The following is a 14,984-nucleotide window of genomic DNA, read 5'->3' as shown; positions in this document are numbered from 1 at the left end:
ATAGTAAAGTTCAGTGAATTTCTAGGATCATTAGGCTCTTTTTTAGAATTTTCATTTAATAAATTGATAGTGCATGTGATCTGTGTTATACAATTAGTAGACCTTATCACCAGTAGCAGGTAAGTTAAATTCGTTGGCCTGCTGAAGTCACCATGATCCTCAGATGGCACGTAAAGCCATATGAGGTGTGTTGGGAATTGAGAGTTTAATTCCAGCTTAGGTTATGCTTACTTGTGGAAGAAAGTTGGGCTGCGTTTCTTACCTTGTTGTATTTCATCTAGTTTACGAAACAATGTTTGAGGACAAATGTATCGAGATAAGAGGTGATGCAGGAATGCTCAGCCCAGGGCTCTGGGAAAACACAAAATTAACAGAGCCTTTACTGATAGCACACTGTGATCAAAGTTTTTCCTGAATCCATTTGCTGATTGTACAATTCATGATGTGAGAGTCAAAATGCTCCTTGACATTTCAAAAGCACCGCTAAACACTCCGTAGTAGGATCCCAGAAGACGGGGTTGGCTCAGGCCTGAGAGAGAAGGGGTGACCAGAGGAATGAAGCACAAAACCACATACGAGTAGGTGTGGAATTCCAGGGGAAAACAGCTGTAGGCAAACCAGACTGGGAAGCCTTCCAAAGTGAAGGGGGCAGGAAACAATCACAACCAGCCGTGGCCCCAGAGCTGGCCTCAGGGATGTGCCGCAGTCACATCAGGACCCTTCTTCAGCCACGCTTGGTGTCACTGTGAAACACAAAGTGCTGGGGAGAGGCGGAGGGACCTGTTCTGCCTGTGGCTAATACACTCCCTGCTGCTCAGGGCGCCTTTCCTGTACAGCCAGGTGCGTCTTCCCTGTGCATGGGGCACTTTCATGTCTGCAAATATTCACTGAGTGATGCACATGGCATCTTTCTGCCTACATCCCGATAAGTCATGAGACCTTTTAGACAACACAGAAGGTTTGACAATGACTTTCTACAATAAACTGCATGTTTTCTATATGTTGCTGGGAAGGAACAAGACATGCTGGTTATCTCATAGTTTAACATATACAGATGTTTACACTGACCAAATATAATACATACTCACTTAGAGTGGACAGCTCTATGCTTTTTAATTTTACTTTGCTCATAGGCTATTTTAAGAGATCAATAATATACTATACATTCTAAAATGTAGGTACATTTTAAATGTACATTTATTATTATACAGTATTAAAATGTACATTATTAATATACATTATTAAATGTACATTGAAATACACCGTACATTCTAAAATGGGCAGGTGAAACCAATGCCAGATAGGAGTTTTTCTGACAACTCTCTTAAACAGTGAAGCACCTGCAGATTTGACCTGGAAATTCATCTTGTTTTCAAATTCTAGAAACGTGAGCCATGAATTTTGGTCAGGCTTTGATCATTACTTTGGTCTGTGTTTTGTTCAAATAGAGTAAAAAAGCCATAAAGAATATCCTACAAAAATGCACCTATTTACCAGCCCTCGAGCCATTTCTGTACGACGCACCTCCCAACATACTGAAGCACGTGGTTGGACAATTCAGTAAGGTAAGAAATGCTCTCTTTTCTGGAAGGAGGGAAGAACATTTAAATGACTTGCTAATTTTTTTTCCCCCTGTTGGGTCAACATCTTCTTCTGAAAGACGGGGGCAGGGCTTTACTCCTTAGTTCTCACTGATTGTAGCGACAGGGAAGGGAACACAGTTTAATAAAATTCATGTAAGTTAATAAAATTCACACGTATGTAATTCATACTTCTTTCTTCACATTTTCCTCACAGCCCCTGTACTGTCTCTGTTAGCGTTCTTGGGGCAAAAACAGTATGTCAACATATAAAAACCTCACAATACAGGTAGTTTATATTGAAAAGTAACTTAGTAATTACCTGGGTGTCTATTACCCTCACTCATCTGGGAACACTGCAAAGATCTTATAAAGAAAAATAAAAAGGTCTCTAAGCCATTTATGACAAAGTCGGTGCACTTTACCGGACGTGCTTTCCGAGAGTCATTTAGAGTTTATTGATTTATTTTATGAACAGTTTTAACAAATATAGCCATCATCTTTCTTAGATCATTGCAGATTAAAAGCAGCAAGGTAGAAAGGTTGGGCTGCTGGATGTGGGCTTAGCCAGCAGAACTGACTGACTGACTGCAAGCAAAGGCTGAGAGAGAGCGACAATATTCCCACAGCCACTGATGGCCAGGACGCTAACCCTAGGCTGTAAAGAACTGGCTAAATGGTGCTCAGATTTGATTTAAGAAAATGGGGTCTTTGGAAGTAGCATCCCATAGTGGTTATGAGCTCAGGCTCTGGAGTTAGGGTGCCTGGATTTCCCATTTACCAGCTGTAATATCTTTAGCAAAGCCTTGACCTCTCTAAGCCTTGGTATGATTACCCATAAAACAGGGGTAATAGGAGTTCCTATTTTATAAGGTCATTGTGAAGATTAAATGATATGTTATATATGTAAAGAGTTTAGCTTAATCTCAGGCACATATTAAGCCCTCAACCCCCTCCCCCCACTGAAAAACCCAAAATGTTTTTAAGAAATAAAACACAGAACTGCTTAAGGTCGATGTTAACAAATTAATAAACATAGATGGGGGTCAAATTTACTTGAATAGTTAGGAAGCTATGTAATGGAGGTACTACTCAGTGTATACTCTATTTCTCCAAACAATAATGAACGAAAACTATATATGGTTGCAACCTTTCAAAAAATGTTTTATTTTTGAGAGACAGAGAGAGAAAGCGAGAGCATGGGCCGGGGAGGGACAGACACAGAATCTGAAGCAGGCTCCAGGCTCTGAGTTGTCAGCACAGAGCCTGACACGGGGCTCGAACCCACACCAGTGAGATCATGACCTGAGCTGAAGGTGGACACCCAACTGACTGAGCCACCCAGGGGCCCCTATATTGTTACAACTTTTAAACTAGGCCCTGCACCTGCTTAGGTCTAGTTTCAGGCACTCATCTGAAAGAGAAAACTGTTTTCTAACAGCCTTCAGTTGTCCATCCTCCATGGTCTCCAGGAGCTCAGCCGAGCCTCAAGGACTGGAGTCACTGGACAGCCTGCTTCCTTTTGGCGAGGCTGCCTTGGGATATGGTTCTGTGTGTCACCTATGTTCTGTTTCCCCTGCTAGAAAAATAAGCAACCTTTTTTTTTTTCTGGGTACCAGTTAAGAAGCTGAGCGGTGAATTTGATCAACTGAAAGGGGGAGGGAGTTGGCTGGCGAGTGGCTCCTCTACCGAGCCCTCAGCTCTTGAAAATGAACAGCCGACATTATTTCTGGAAGTTTTATTTTATGGTCTAATCTTTCAGGTGACTGAGTGAGGTATTCTAGTCTTATTGAATTAGCTAAGGAAATGAAGACTGACCCGAACTGAGTTCAAAATTAAGTCACTAAACCAGTGGGATTTGCGGAAGTTAAAATAAAGACAAGTACTACACAGCGTTCGCTCTTACAGATGTGCCTTTGGGAGTATGCTTCAGGCAGAATTTTGTGTTTTATACTTTGAGTTTATTTATTTTTGAGAGAGAGAGAGAAAGAGAGAGAGAGAGAGAACCCCAAGCAGGCCCTGTGCTGTGGGTGCAGAGCCCCCACGGGACTTGAACTCACAAACTGTGAGGTCTTGACCTGAACTGAAATCAAGAGTCAGACGTGTAACTGACTGAGCCACCCAGGGGCCCCTGTGATTTCTCAATCTAAGGGTACCAGAGCACTAGAAAGAGATGAGAAAGCAAGACAGAAGGTAAAAAGACATTGGTTTAATGAGGGTGGGGACAGAGATAGGAGGGAATGAAAACTTTCTGAGCCAAACAAAATATTTAAAACAGATATATCTGTAGGCTGTTTCATTTTTTAGAAATACAGAGTAGTGTCATCTCTTACTGTCCTGTCGGTGTGTAGCAAGATCCTTTTGTAATTTTATTTTATTTAAAAAAAATTTTTTTAAATTTTTTATTTATTTCTAGGAGAGAGAGACAGCGTGAGCAGGGGAGGGTCAGAGAGAGAGGGAGTCACAGACTGAAACAGGCTCCAGGCTCTGAGCTGGCAGTCAGCACAGAGCCCGACGCGGGGCTCGAACCCACAAACGGCGAGATCATGACCCAAGCGAAAGTCGGACGCTTAACCGACTAAGCCACCCAGGCGCCCCGATCCTTTTGTAATTTTAAAATGCCTACATGTACCCAACACTCTGTTAAACACTGGGGAACAGGCAAAAAAGAATACGACCAAGTTCTTCTTCAAGGAACTTTATCATCTAGCTGGGGGGACCAGACAAAACAATTAGAAACTCTTTTTTTTTTTTTTTTTTTAATTTAAGAAGGAATTAGTGAATGCAGGCTGAGGTATTCTGAGAGGCCTTCGATGGAGGAAGTAGAGGGGAACAAAGCTGGTCTTTGAAGAAAGAGTAAGAGAAGAGCGGGAAAAGAAGGGTGTTTCTGAAGCCGGCGGTTGAAATATGACGAGGCAGGTGCACGGCACGGCGAGTGCTTTAACGGAATGCTAGAGAGAGAAGAGACGATCTCATCCCGGGATAAAGGGGAAGAGGCTCCTAGAGAAACTTTCTGACACCTGAGCTGAATCTTAAACGATGAATGAGAGCCAAGCCAACTCACGGAGATGTGTGGAGGGTGGAAGGGCATTCTGGAAAGAGGAAACAGCACAGGTAAAGGCAAGAAATGGCCCAGCGTGCACCCGTGGAGCTTAGTGAAACAAAATTTAGGATGCAGGTTGGTAGGGAAGGAAGCTGTAGAGGTCTTTAGGACCTGAGTCACAGACGGCCCTCAAGGCCTCATTAAGAAACTTGCCTTTAATTCTGTGGGTAGTGGAGGGACTCGAATGGGTGTGAGCAAAGCAGGGACACTGCTTTACTTTTACGTACATGAGGGGCTCCCTAGCACCTTGCCTTTATTCCATCTCCTCAACGTAAAACGCTAATACGTTTCTAAAAAGACTACATTTTACTTCGAATTGTCAGCAACTTTAGGTTCATTATGTTACTGATATATTGCACATAAATTCTCTCCCACATTTCCTCAGATATATTAGTTCTTTTCACTAATAATAATCCCACTTGGAAAAGGAAAGCTGACCGTCTTATGTGCTTGACTTCTCAAGGTACTGCCGCATGACAGCAAAGCTCGACGGCTTTTTGTAACCAGCGGTGGGCTGAAAAAGGTTCAGGAGATAAAGGCAGAACCCGGCTCTCTCCTTCAAGAATACATCAACAGTATTAACAACTGTTACCCGGAGGAGATAGTAAGGTGGGAAAAATGGACAATGTTATAATGTAGTTTTTCTGTTTTTAAATCTAGATTTTATGTCCACCGTGTCAACTTGTGGTCTTTGAAATACTACATAAGACCAGTGTATACCTTTACTTGTCTCTTGATCTCTCCCCTCCCTCAATTTAATAATGGTCTGATTGAGACACACACATCTCCAAATCAAAGTGGAATGTCATTTGAGACACCTCTGTACTAACACATGCTTTACTAAACAGTACCCAAATGCAGAGTCCAAGTTAAATTAACAGTTTTCAATGTGAAACTGATTTAGAAAGGGCCTATAGCTTCTGATTTTCATAGTTCCCTGCGTATTATTTTTCTGCCTTAAGCTCACATTTATATTAATAGGAGTATTACAAATAGAAAAGAGATGTCAAGTGGCAAAAAGAAAGTTACTATCTGTATTTGAAAAACAATCACGTTTGTGGTATGCAGGTGCCTTATAGTAATGTAGCAGTTAGTTCTCTTCAAGATTAATTTTTTAATAAGGTTGCTTCGTAGAGCATTACACCTAAGCCTCGGGCCTTGTAAGTCTAAAGAACTATACCACTGATACCAAAGTAAATACAAGCAAAGTTACCAAGAAAAGATAGAATGATTTCAACAAGTGAGTTTTGAAAAAATGCCCAAAAACATTCAAGAATTAAAGGCCATATTTATCTGTATTTGTCAAATCCTACATTCACTTCTTATTTTCTCTACTTAACCTTAAAGAATATAAATTGCAATGTTTAAACCTTATGTTATTAAAAAAAACCCAAAAAACCTTATGTTATAATTTATATAAGTTACATAAATATACCTCTTCCTATTTAATATTAGTGGTTTTAATATATGTGGTAACACTCATTGTAGAAGCACAAAATAATTTTCTGTAAGAGTAAAATTTGTCTTCTTTTCATATATATTCTTCCAGTAAACACTTTCCAGAGGTATAAGTCATGCACTTTTGTGAGGTTTATGAGAACTGCTTGACCAAAAGAGTTCCAATAAGTTAGCTTTAAAAATATTAATATATAAAAAATAATATCAAAGGAGTAGCATATCATAAGTATATATCTATGTATATAACATACAAATAAAATAACATACAAAAAGCTTACATAACATATAAAATATGTGTGAAACCATTAAATGAAGGAAATATGAAAATCTTTAATCAGGAAAAGAAAACAAAATTAATTTGCATATCTTCTTCGCTTCAGGAAGAATGCTATTTTATGTAAATTTTGGATAAAGAAGATGTGGTGTGTGTGTGTATATATATATATACATATATGAATATTAGTCATCAAAAAGAATGAGCTCTTGACATTTGCAATGATGTGGATGGAGCTAGAATGCATTATGCTAAGCGAAATAAGTGAATCAGAGAAAGACAAATACCATATGACTTCACTCATATATGGAATTTAAGAAACAAAACAGATAAACATATGGGAAGGTGGGGGGAGAGAAGAGAGGGAAACAAACCACAAGAGACTCTTAACAACAGAAAAAACTGAGGGTTGATGGGGAGAGGTGGGTGGGACATGGGCTAGATGGGTGATGGGTACTAAGGAGGGCACTTGCGATGAGCACTGGGTGCTGCGCTGAATTCTACTCCTGAGACCAATATTGCATGGCACGCTAACTAACTGAAATTTAAATAAAAAATAGAGTAACTTTCAATGTAATTTTCTAACAAACAAAATTATAGAAAAATGAAGGGAAAAAAAACCCCAAAGGGCCCAAAATGGAATAACCTATTAGAATTAACCAACAGTAAGGTACTTTCTTGAATAGTAGTCTTCTTTCTACTCCTTTCCAGAATTACTTTACAGAGCTCTAGGGGAAAATGAAACTGTCACATTAGAATGTAATCTGGTGCTTTGTCAAAAAGCACTGTGAAATCTTAACCTCCCATTCTATTTAACGTACAATATTGTTGGAAAATTTTAATCTCACATTTAACCTTACAATATTAACCTCAAATCTATGATCTGGGATTTATTTATTTATTTATTTATTTATCTATTTATTTCTGAGAAAGAGAGACAGCGTGAGCAGGAGAGGGTCAGAGAGAGAGGGAGACACAGAATCCGAAGCAGGCTCCAGGCTCTGAGCTGGCTGTCAGCACAGAGCCTGACATGGGGCTCGAACCCATGAACCGGGAGATCATGACCTGAGCCGAAGTCAGACACACGACCGACTGAGCCACCCACCCGCCCCTGGGATTTCATTTTAAAAATTGGCTAATTATCAGGGCACCTGGGTGGCTTTAGGTTAAGCATCCAACTCTTGGTTTTGGCTCTGGATGTGATCTCGTGATTGTGGGATCTAGCCCCGCAACAGGCTCTGTCCATACTAAGCGTGGAGCTCACTTGGGATTCTCTCGCGATCCCTCTCTCTCTGCCCCTCCCCAGTCTGCACTTTATCTCTCAAAATAAATAAACATTTAAGAAATTGGCTAATTATCATGAAGAATTCTAATTAGCTTTTTCATGTTTGTCATATTTTTTAAAGCATCAGGTTCTATAGAACTACAAAGGTGTTTTGTAGATATCTTATAAACATTATCTATGAAAATGGACAAATGTAAGCTTGGGATGGTTTTATTTTTGTGATCATATAATTCTCAGGAATCATTGAGTGACTATTTTAGGACTGTTATTCTTTACAAGACAGATTATCAATGGATACATTCTTTCAGCTGTTATTAGCCTAAATATTTATTTCATATTGCCATATTTAAAAATCTCTAATAAAGATGGCTGGTGTGATGAGAAGGAGCTCAGAACTAGATGTTGGAAGGCCTGGGTTCTAATCCTAGCCCACTCCACAGCGGGACGGGATTTTTGGAACTCTACCGTCTTCTGGATCTTTGCCTAGACTAGACTATGTGATAATCAATATAAAAAATTATTAATGAGCCATTTCACTTTTTATACTAAGTTTTTGAAATCTGGTAGGTATTTTATCACTTACAGTACATTTCAATTCAGATGCTAAATTTTATTAGAAATACTTTTCTGTATTTAGATAACATAAAGTTCATAGTTGAAAAAGTAGATTCATAAGTTGTTCTAAAGACACCTAAAAGTTTCACCTAAAATAATTGACTGGAGTATCAGCTTTTACAATTAAATATAAAAATTCAATTCCTCAGTCTTGACACCCAGTATTTTTAAAAAGTTTATTTATTTATTTTGACATAGAGTAAGAGAAAGAGCATGGGTACACGTGAACAAGGTGGGGAGGGACAGAGAGACAGGGAGAGAGAGAGAATCCCAAGCAGGCTCCATGCTCAGTGCAGAGTGAATGCAGGGCTCGATCTCATGAACCATGAGATCTTGCTTCATGAGATCATGACCTGAGCCAAAGACCAGAGTCAGACACTTAACCACCTGAGCCCTCCAGGCTCCCTACAGTAGCCGTATTTCTAACGCTCAATAGCCACGTGTGGCGAGTGGCTACCATATGAAGCAGCACCAGTTTTTAAGGTTTGGTTTTTCTAAATCTACTTCTTACCATTTATATAAAAAGCACCTATCTTGTGTCTGACCCATTTATGAGGCCTTGGAAGGTGAGGCCTGTTTTAAAATTTGTGAGTAACTCAGAGAAAGAGCTGCAACTTCCTCAGTGTAAGAGTACCTCAAAGATAGGGCGCCTGGGTGGCTTAGTCGGTTAAGCGTCCGACTTTCGCTTAGGTCATGATCTCGCGGTTCGTGGGTTCGAGCCCCGCGTCGGGCTCTGTGCTGACTGCCAGCTTGGAGCCTGGAGCCTATTTCAGGGTCTGTATCTCCCTCTCTCTCTGACCCTCCCCTGCTCACGCTGTCTCTCTCTCTCTCCTAGAAATAAATAAAAATTAAAAAAAAAAAAAAAAAGAGTACCTCAAAGAGACCCCCCTGTTGAGGACAGTTTTCTCAAGGGTTGGATGCCTTTAGAGGAGAAATATTTTATAGGGTAACTGTTTATGTATGCATGTATCTGTGTAGCTATGACTGCCTCTAGGTACACTATCAAGAAAATACTGTTCTTTTTTGTCTACCTTAACTCGAGAACTTGTAGAAGAAATTTAGAGTTTTCAAGTCACACATGTGAAGATAGGTAAAGAAAAAGGACAAAGCAAATCTTGAACATCAGATTTTATCTGGAGAGAAGACCTTAGGAGGTTTAATTATTTTGAGGGTTTTGGAAAATTTCAAATTACACTTACTTAGATTTTTTATCTGTTTATTATATTCTAGAATGCCTGCCAAATGTTATTTGACATACTTCTAGTTGTATGGAAATTCTTTGCACAGATACGTGGCATGCCATAATGCATTAATCAATATATTAATCAATATATTTAATACCTTCATAGTATATATTTTACAAAATCTTCAATTTGTAAATATAGATTTTAGTACTATAGATGCCCCAAATCAATGAAAATGACTAATTTCCTAAGTTTGTATGATAGGATATCTGTAAGCCATTTAATAAATAGTTCTTTAATGTGACTTATTTTTTTAACTTTTTAAAATGTTTTATTATTTATTTTTAAGAGAGAGAGAGGCAGAGCATGAGTGGGGGAGGGACAGAGAGAGAGGGAGACACAGAATCTGAAGCAGCTCCAGGCTCTGAGCTGTCAGCACAGAGCCCAATGCAGGGCTTAAACTCACGAATTGCAAGATCATGACCTGAGCTGAAGTCGCATGCCTAACTGACTGAGCCACCCAGATGCCCCTTAATGTGACTTATCATCCCAGAAATTTTTGTTTTTATGGGTGGCCAGATCTGATTAAAACATACAGTGAGAATAATCTGTAAGGCAATCAGAATGTAGACACTGATTAGTAATGATAGACTGTATTGTCTAACTTATGAAAAAACCTACTAGCTATGGTCACTAAAGCAATATAAATCATTTAACATAATAAAAACAGTCTCTATAATAAGATACTATCCAAGTATCTTGCTTTGAAAATACTTCTGTGCATTAATTAATAACCCTCAAAGTTTTTGCTATTTATCTAGCAGGGACTTGTGAGTTGGTGTTTTCTTCCTTGATAGCCCCAAAACTTATGCACAGAGCATTACTGGAGCTTAATTATTCAGGGTATCGTTGAAGTTGCACTGATAGAATTAATTTAGATAAATGCCTTATATTGAATCTTTTGTGCCTACTGTGATGAATCATTTCACAAGTATTTAATAGAAAATTTTCTTTTCCAGGTATTATTCCCCTGGATATTCAGAAACACTTCTGCAGAGAGTGGACAGCTATCAACCACTTACTAACTAAGCCAAGTTCTAATTCACAGCAGAGTATTTTGAATGATAGTTGTTAAAGTTCTTTCCAAATACTTGAACCAAGTACATTCTAGACTTATTCAGTGTGAAATAGCTTTGGATAATATTTTCTAAATTTCTGTAAAAAGATTAGCGGCCTGAATAAATGAGGAACTGTTGTTCATTTGCATAGGATTTGTTCTAGGGGTGAATTGTAAAAAGACATTCAAAGGGGTTAAGGCTTTTGTTATTGTTCTATTAACCATCCCCGGCTCGCAAACACACACCCCCCCAACTAGACATAGACGAACAATGATGTTGAAAACTCTTAGTTATTTTGGCCAGTTCCTCCTAGACACAGGCAAGGAAAACTGACCTTGCAAATTCCCCAGGAGGACACTGAAGGGAAATGTCACAAGAGGAAACTGATGACAGAAGTATAAGGCACTTGAGACTCTGATGCTCTTTACATAAATGCATTAACCCAACATTTGGAATCTATGGATGACCCATCAGGCTTTCCTAATAACTGAGGAAGCTCTCCTCCTCTTGATGCCAAATCTTCTAAGCTCTTTTCTCACCTCACCAAAAATGGCTCCTTACCTTTCATGGAGCTGGAGAGGGAGGAAGTCACTGTTAAGCATTATTCCACCGCAGACATGCTTCCCATTTCATTGAAAGGCTCCTGAGTTCAGCCCTGCTCGCGAATAAACAAGTAAGCAGGCAAGTAAAGTGGGTCCTTTGTGTACCCTGTCCTGGCTTCACTTCCCCAAGTTCTAAAATCACATTTCCAGGGATTTAAAAAATAATGTACAAAGAATACCACCAGGCTTAGACTTTGCATGCATCTTCACTTAGGGTGCTGAAAGGGGGTGAGAGGGAGTTTCAATTAAATTTTAAATAAAAACAAGAGAATTGTCGTCTGCATGTTTCCTGGAGTGTTAATTCTGAACTTGGGGAATACATAAGTAGGTTTAAGAGTCTTGGTTAGTTGGCGTGTGTGTGTGTGTGTGTGTGTGTGTGTGTGTGTGTGTGTGAGTTAGTCTGTCTGTCTGTTGATCTAAAAGGGGTGTCCTTACAGTGATCTTCCCTGGAGGCCTGGAGAGGAGGTGGGTTATAACCAGAGAGCCCTTAGGCCACAGTGTTCCCAACCTGGCCAACCTTCAAGTTTCCTTCTTGGATTCTTTTTCTCCTCCCCTCCCCCCGCCCCCAAAGAACCTACCCATTTAATTTTGGTATTTTCCAGATTCATCTGTCATCATTTCCTAACAGGGTATAACTTTGTTGCATTTTTAAAAATTGTTTTTCTTTTTGAAAGAGCACAAGCAGGGGAGGGGCAGAGAGAAGGGGACAGAGGATCTGACGTAGGCTCTGCACTGACAGCAGAGAGACTGACGTGGGGCTCGAACTCACAAACTGCGAGATCATAACCTGAGCTGAAGTCAAACGCTGAGCCGACCGAGCCCCCCAGGTGCCCCTGTTGCATCTTTATAAACACCATCATACCCAAGATGGTCCCATTTCTTTTTACCTTATATCAGGCTAGGATTGCTTGCAATTTGACTTGTTAATACTTTCCAGGGCCTAACCAGCTTCTCCTGTGAACCGGTCAGCAGCCTGAGAAAATAAAGGTAGTTTTCATCTTTCTTCATTAATACCATTTTTCTTCGATGGCCACGTCGGTAATGACAAAAACCAGCGTGTCTGGGATGAACCCCCCGCTCCTCCGCCCAAGCTGTTATGGGAACACTGAATTTCTGATCATGTATTTCTTGCCACTGTATGTTGAGGTAGCTTTTCACTTCATACAGTATTTCATACCTATCAAAGAAATAAAACTTTTAATAGTGTTTGGATACGTGCTATAATTTTATCATATGCAATTTGGAAAATACATGCTGTGAAATGTTTCTTACTATAAAACACTGAAGGCATAATTAAGCTTGCTTTATTTTTAGAAAAGTCTATTATGAGACTTTTTTTTTTTTTTTGAGAGAGAGAGAGCACATGTGGGAGCTGGGGAGGGGCAGACAGAGAGCGAAAGAGAATCTCCAGGAGCCTCCATGCCCAGCACATAGGCCAACACAGGGCTGTATCACATGACTGTGGGATCATGACCTGAGACAATTTCAAGAGTCAGAAGCTTAACTGACTGAGCCACCTAGGTGCCCCACTATTATGAGACTTTTGAAAAACTAACATACATATATATATATATTTTTTTTTTTTTTTTTCTTTTGTATTTGTGCTAGAGCAAACTAATGCCTCTCATTGGCGGGATTCTCCTTGATACTTTAACCCCTGGTTTGAATTTGGTAAATTCCTATTCTCTGGGCAGAACAACTGTGTCTCACTGCTCTCTCTCCCTGTTCCAGTTTATTTAAAATTCAACTATCATTAGGATATTTCACTTAGCTTATATTTAATACTTCAGTTCAGGAATGGAATGCTTGAACCTTATTATGGGTTGAAATTTATTATTCGTACAGTTTAGCTGTTGTGAAAAGAGGTGCATTTTCAGTGGTGCTGAAGAGAGATGTGGGAAATCTGGGTTCTAGCCATAGCTGTTAAACAGGAAGGGCACATAGTACTTGTTCAGCTTGCTCACAGGACGCTTATGAATTAACCTGCAGTGAGGCATGTAACAACTGTGTAAACTCTTCATTCTGTGCAAACTGACATGTGACTTAAGGGGCCCCTGACAGTCAATGACAGAGGACACATTTGGGCTGGCGGTTGGGCACGCCAGGCCCCATACTTTTTGGTAAGTGGAGTTGATGCCAGATGATTTATGATCGAAAAAAATGACACTGCCTGCTCTCGTAGAGTTTACTGGTATAAACACATTTGCCCAGATGCAGGGAGTAAACTAAGCGTGAGACACAGGCATGTTTCATGTAAATGCAAATGACAGCCTCATATTTACAGGAGGTTGGCCTGTTTCTGGTTTTTGTTTTTTTCAAGTTTTAATTTTAATTCCAGTTGGTTTTGACCTTTCTTTCTAACCCTTTCCTCTGAAACTACCCCCTGAAAGAAAGGGTTAAAGATTTGCTCATTTCTAATCTCAATCTGAGGTCCTACACACTATAAACTCTGACCGTAAATTCCTTGGTGAGGTCCTCTCCATTCCAAGATGTCAAGGTCAGAAACTGACCTTGAAAGAATGAAGGATTCATCTGTTTTCAAATCGCCAACACTTTGGTTAAGTTAGGTGCAAGTCAATGTTGAGCCTTGTGTATACTGTGGCTTATTTTACCACAAAATTCACTGTCTAGAAAATATTGATTTGTGGCTATTCTGTTTCAGAGATTAAAAGGATTAAATGACAGTACTATAACTACTGCACTTACCAGCTGGTTAAGGGACTTAGGACTTTTAAAATCCAATTTGTCTACAATTGGATTGTAGCAATTATTTTTCTAGTAATATATTCATTTTTAAGAAGACTTCATAGGGTATAAAATTAGACAATATTCAGTGACATTGCTTTAAAGAATGGTAAGTTTCATTGTATTTTAGTAAGTGGTGTTTTAAAAAATTAAGCCATATAGGAAAGGAAAAAGAAAAAAGCAAAAATATCACTCCAAATATCACAACCCAGAAAATGAGTGCCATTAACAAGTGGGCACAATTCCACATACCTCTCTGAGCCTTTGTACAGATTAAAAAAAAAAAAACTTAGAAAAGTGTATTCATGCTATTCATGTTTTTTTTTTAAACAAAAAAACAAAAGCTGTAACAGCTTGTTTCACACAAGATGGAATTTTTCAATTTTTTCTTATTTCAGTGGGTGTAGGGAAAATGTCTCCTCAGTCCTAAATTAAGGATCAATATAAAGTATTTATAAATGGGCTCCTTTTATTAATGATTTTATTAATGATTAATTGGCTAGTATTTGCTACAGAGATTTTATCCTTTATATATTTTGGTTTTCTTAGGAGACTTTTCTTTTCAGAAGTGATTCTATGAAACATACCAGGAAGTTTAATGTATGTTTTGTTCCTTTCTCTTCACACCTGAAGCTATGATTTTGTGACTGGTGTAGAGATTTTAAACTGAATGCTTATCGGTTTTTACAACACTGGGTCAAGAATATTACACTAAAAATACATCAGTTTGCAAGGTGGGTTGGTGTGGATACTTACACAGTAAGCAACGCCTGTAATTTCCCCCCATATATAGAATTTGTGATAACACACTCCTGCTAAACTTTATACTAACATATAGAATGGATACTGATGATAAGTATTTACTCAAAGTAGTTTTGGGCATAAACAAGTCCAATCCTTCGAGAGCTGCTGTAATAACCTATATTAAGTTCGCTGCCATCTGTAGCACGTACAGTTTAGAACATACAGATGTAGGGGCACCTGGGTGGCTCAGTCAGATAAGCTTCCGAATTCGGCTCA

General features: G+C 39.1%; 1 protein-coding gene across 2 annotated transcripts in view; it reads left to right on the top strand.

The window, feature by feature from the left end:
- The window catches only part of SPAG6 (sperm associated antigen 6), a 67,652-nt gene extending 56,157 nt beyond the window's left edge, over positions 1 to 11,495 (top strand). Inside the window, exons 9-11 of one of the 2 annotated variants that reach the window (XM_039233074.1) lie at positions 1,449 to 1,565; positions 5,147 to 5,292; positions 10,519 to 11,495. In XM_039233074.1, coding sequence (XP_039089005.1) covers positions 1,449 to 1,565; positions 5,147 to 5,292; positions 10,519 to 10,588 — 333 coding nt within the window. In that variant the 3' untranslated portion in view covers positions 10,589 to 11,495. The remainder of the gene's footprint in view (positions 1 to 1,448; positions 1,566 to 5,146; positions 5,293 to 10,518) is intronic. The other variant, XM_039233075.1, reaches the window with a different exon arrangement.
- Positions 11,496 to 14,984: the final 3,489 nt, after the last annotated feature.

This window comes from Hyaena hyaena, unplaced genomic scaffold (genome assembly GCF_003009895.1).
Source record: "Hyaena hyaena isolate Hyena2069 unplaced genomic scaffold, ASM300989v1 scaffold_72, whole genome shotgun sequence".
NCBI classification, from domain to species: domain Eukaryota; kingdom Metazoa; phylum Chordata; class Mammalia; order Carnivora; family Hyaenidae; genus Hyaena; species Hyaena hyaena.
This window is presented reverse-complemented; position numbering and strand designations above follow the sequence as displayed.